At 42.3% G+C, this 4,767-nt stretch overlaps 1 protein-coding gene across 1 annotated transcript in view; it reads right to left on the bottom strand.

The window, feature by feature from the left end:
• The window catches only part of HMGXB4 (HMG-box containing 4), a 14,869-nt gene extending 12,049 nt beyond the window's left edge, over positions 1-2,820 (bottom strand). Inside the window, 3 exon segments of the mRNA XM_019474837.1 lie at positions 576-651; positions 2,004-2,122; positions 2,715-2,820. Coding sequence (XP_019330382.1) covers positions 576-651; positions 2,004-2,122; positions 2,715-2,745 — 226 coding nt within the window. The 5' untranslated portion in view covers positions 2,746-2,820.
• Between the last annotated feature and the right edge of the window lie 1,947 nt (positions 2,821-4,767).

Here is a 4,767-nt window from a genome sequence, read left to right as displayed (position 1 = left end):
CAGGTTGGATGGGGCTCTGAGCAACCTGATCTAGTTGAAGATGTCCCTGCCCACGGCAGGGGGGTTGGACTAGATGACCTTTAGTGGTCCCTTCCAACCCAAACTATTCTATGATTCTATGATTATTAATTGTGAGAATAATGTTTCTGTATTTAAACTGAACCCAGAAGCATTTATTTTTCACCCTGATGCATTCTGTTTTTATAAATTCAGAGAAGGTAAAATTATCTGCAAGTAAAATTACAGTTTGTAATGCAATAGGGAAAAAAGAAATGCAAATGCCAAAAGAGAAGGCATGGGTTTGAAAACTACAACTTGTCAATGAAAAGAGGGGTGGAAGATTTCTACCCCCAACAATGGCAACTTTTTAACCTGGACTTGAAAATAACATTCCCTAATCTTTTACTGTCTGGTGCTGATCAGCGTCAGGTTTCTGATTACTCCTTCTAAGACAGCTTGATGTACCTTCCCCCCATAAAGTGCTAACCACAAAGCTTGATGACACTGGTTTAACAGCATCCTTTCCTCAAAGTCATGATCTGTTAGCCCCTTCCCCTGCCTGATTACTATCTTACCTCTGTAGCAGAACTCATCCGAGGAGTGCTTTCTCTTCTTTTTCTGAGGTTCTGTCCCTGGAAAAAGCTCACTGTCCTAGAATAAGAAGAAAAAAGTTGCTGACAAACAAGAAGGAAATAATAAGAGATTCACATGGACTATTGACATAGATAATAATTTGCAGGAGATATCAAGAGTTTTTTGTACTACTGTAACATCAAGGAACCCTAGGTATGAACAGGACCATTATTCTAGGTGCTAAAACAAGCCAAGGAAACATACTCTGTCCCCAAGAGCCCACAGTGTAGGTTTAAGGTAAGAGACAAAAAGCATGTTACGGATAGGTGGGAGAATACAAAAAATGGTATTAGTCAGGATTGGTTTCAGCACATCAGCCACCTAACCGGCATCAAGCTTTCTGTAGGCATTGCAGCACAACAGGGCTATAAGGAAACTGAAAGACAGATCTCTATAGGGAGCTCCCCCCACATGAGAGGAGCAATAGACAAGAAAACTTGAAAAAGCACATTTTGAAGTGTTAAGAAATGGGCAATGAAAGCCAGCACTTGGCGTTGATGAGTTGATAAAAGACAGACATCTACTTCTTAACAAAGCTAAGAAATAACTAAGCATGCATAGGCTGTCAAGCCTTGAAAATGAAGGTAAGCAGTTCATGTTTAATATGCTGAAAAAGATAAAAGGTACAGAGAGGTGACAATTAAAATGACAGGCCAAAAAATTGACCTTAATATGTCATGTCACCCAATTATTATTTGTCTCTTGACCAATTTACGGTCTGAAAATGAAGCTCCTCTACAGAATTCCATCTGCATGGCAGAAGAACATTTTCATTTTAAACTAGAACTTCTCTTCCAGATTTAAAAAAAATAAAAATAATCACAAGATAGTCACCTTTGAGCTAACAGCAGAAATTTTAGCTCAAAGAGGAAAGTTTTGAAGAAACTTAAGTTGTCACTACGTGATTTCAGAGTTAAGGCCCCAAAGAGGTGAATAGGGCAAGTTCATACCTCTCAAGAGCTATTGTTTCAGGCTGTCTGCAGAATCAGGAAGACAACAGCACATCAGTTAACATTATATTCATTCTTTGCTGGCTATTTATACAACCATAAATTCTAAAAATCTTTTTTTTGTGTGTAAAAAGTTATTCATGCTATCTTACGACTTGCAAGGTTCTACATCAAGACTAGGACAGCATCCTACTACCCTATTTTCTGAGGCCAGAAAAATCAGAATCAGTTGTAATTGGGATTGACCCCCTCCTTTTCCCCAGGAAAGTTACTGAACAATACGGGACATCACTAGCTGCTCTTGCCGTCTTCTACATGCATTTCTATATAAAAAAGAACAAGTAACCCATCCATCCCATTCTATCACTAGCTTTGCACTTATCCTTACACCTTCAACCTTTTCCCTGAGGGCTTCCTGACCTGAGTTGCTATCTCGTCTTCCTCTTGCAGCAGATCCTTGTAAGAGCGCTTTTTCTCTCGCTGTATCCTGCCAGTTGCCAGCCCCACGTCATCAACACTTCGGTTGCTCTCTAGGAACTCTAAGATTTACGTGAAATGGGAAAAAAGGAAGAAATTAAATACCCCATTAAGCAATGACAGACATGTGGACTACGCACAAAATAAGATAACAGCAGACGTTGGCACAGAGTGATGCACAAAACCCAACAAGCACAGGGGCCTAAAAGATAACAATCTGTACTCTCTGACCACAGGGATGGGGCTCAGTGCTCTAATGCTACAACACAGTCAATCAAGATTTCATTTCTAACCCTTGTATATTTCTTCCTAAAGACAACCAGACCTAGCAACTTTACCATGACTAAACATATCCCTATCCCTGGTCTCCCATTCCATTGACCTGGCAGGGAGAAGAAAGGCTGCAGTGGCAGAGTTTCCAATCAAGGTGTTTGCATTAGGAAATACCACCCATTTCTCTCAAGTTCTAATCCCAGTACTTTACATCTGGAAGTCAAGGGCTTGGGATCCTCCAGCAACTCGGCCAGGTTAAATTTAAGGGCTCCAGAGCATACTAGCTTCCTTTCCCACTCTGACTGCATGGCCTGGCAAGGGCTGCAGAGGGTACCCTTTTTTTTTTTGGCAACTCCCTCTGAGATTATGAAGCAGTCATACCTTCTTTCTTCTTGGAGTCATCATAAGCCATCGTGGTCCTGCAGGAGCCTGAGAATGTGTTGCCACGTCTGGGCTCCTTCCCCCGTTCCCATCTACAGGAAAAGGTCTGAGAAACAGAGAATGAAAATAACCCTGCCATAAAGAAGAATCACGATGTAAAGTGGGAAACTTCCTCTGAACCAAGTGAAGATTCTCTGGAAGACAGTGGGAAAGGAAAGGAGTCTACCTTCCGGTTGGTTCATGCTCACTCTTCAGGCTTGACAGATCTATTTATTTTTTAAATTAAATTGGAGATGGTTGTTCTATTATTTTAAAGATATAAAAGACCACTTCTTCCTTGTAAAATCTCCAAATCACTGAAGTAATTTATTTACAAAAATAGAAAGCAGGTGAGAAGGCAGCCGAGTTTGATTTTCGTAACACACAAAACTGCACCCAAACTTGTGTCAAAGCCATTTTTTGTCAGGAGCCACTGTAGCAAAGAATGGGATGTTTAAAGAGAGATTCCAAACCCTTGAATCTCAGATGAAGTGAAGGAAAAGAAGGAAGCAGGCAGGAATCATTGTACTACAAAAGAATTATTTCAAATCTTTTTAACTAAAGAATCACACATTTTGTAGTGAAGGTGTGCACCCTTCTGAAGTGTTTCCCAACACTACCACTGCAGCCATTCTGAACGCCAACCTGGGAGAGGGAATGGAAGAAAGCATTCCTTTTTGCTAGGGCTTCTGCAGCACCCCAACCCCTGTCAGCCCCCAGGATTCAGGCCTCCTCTAACCGAGTCATTCTGTTCCACAGTTGCTGGCATATAGCAGGACAGTGCCCTTATGGAATAGCTGCACTCTGGTTCTCTCAGAGTAAACAGCTTTTGCTCTTCAGTCAGCAACCAGCTTAACATGAAAAGATCGACCTTCTGCTCGTAAGCGATTAAACCAATTGAACCTAACCGATTTTGTGTGTATGTGCACCCGTGTAAGGATTCAACCACAAAGATCACGCAGCTTGTTCACTCTAACTGTCACAGTAATCTTGCCACACTGAAGTTACATTTGTATACCTTGAGAGCAGGGGACCTGTGCTTGTACATCTCTGCACATACCTCAATTTTATAAATAATTGGCTGAGAATGTACAACATATTCATCCTATAGTGGTTACTTAAGTGAAACAACAAAGTCCCAACTAAATCAAGCTTGCAGGTACACAGGAGATGTTTCTGTTTAAATTCATAGGAGTACATGTTATTTCTTCAGGTTTTGGGAAACCATCTACCACAAAATGTTTTAAGTCAGTATTCTGACCACTATAATTGTTGGTAGCAAGCACAGCAATTTGTAGGCAGAATTTATGTATACACTCAAGAGCACTGCACACGTACACACACTAGAGCACTGCACTTTGCAGTAAAAAGAGCATCTTGCCACTTGTGGGCTCACAATCTTGAACAGGATCTTGTCAACATTTCATGATGTTCAGTTGCCATATGGACTTCAGTGGGAACACACATGATACAAAAGCATTGTGCTCAAGAGGACAAGGGCCTAATCTAGATACTCTTCAGCAAAACAAAGCTGAAGACAGTCATTCAGGAATGGATGACTTGGAGAAACTAAGATTTGTTTATCGCTACATGCACACCTTTTACTCTTTTTAAATCTTACCTGCTTGGCAGGTATAAAGGTTGGTAGATGATGCCCAAAGGGGCTTACAACCTAGACCTCTAACCCTGCAAATACAAAACATGTCTTTAACTTGTCTCGTCCTGTAAGTTAATTAGGTTCCCCTTCTTCAAATTCTTCCGTTCCAGCAGTAATCGCACAGGTTCACTGAAGAAACTCTCTCTTCACGTCTCCCGTTCCTTAACGCACACGCTTGCGGGATCAAGGCCACGCGTTGCTCTTCTGCAGCCCCCCGGACTCCACAGGGACCTCCGCACTTCGGCCCCCCAAGGGAGGCTGCACACCCCGCTGGCGACAGACCGCGGCTGGTGAAAGCGGAGGGGAGGCGGCGGCTCGGGCCGGGCTCCCTCGCCCCATTCCCGCCGGCGCTCCCAG

The sequence above is a fragment of the Aptenodytes forsteri genome, unplaced genomic scaffold (assembly GCF_000699145.1).
Source record: "Aptenodytes forsteri isolate BGI_AS27 unplaced genomic scaffold, ASM69914v1 Scaffold284, whole genome shotgun sequence".
NCBI lineage: Eukaryota > Metazoa > Chordata > Aves > Sphenisciformes > Spheniscidae > Aptenodytes > Aptenodytes forsteri.
Note: the sequence above shows the minus strand (reverse complement) of the source record. Positions and strands in the feature narration are given on the sequence as shown.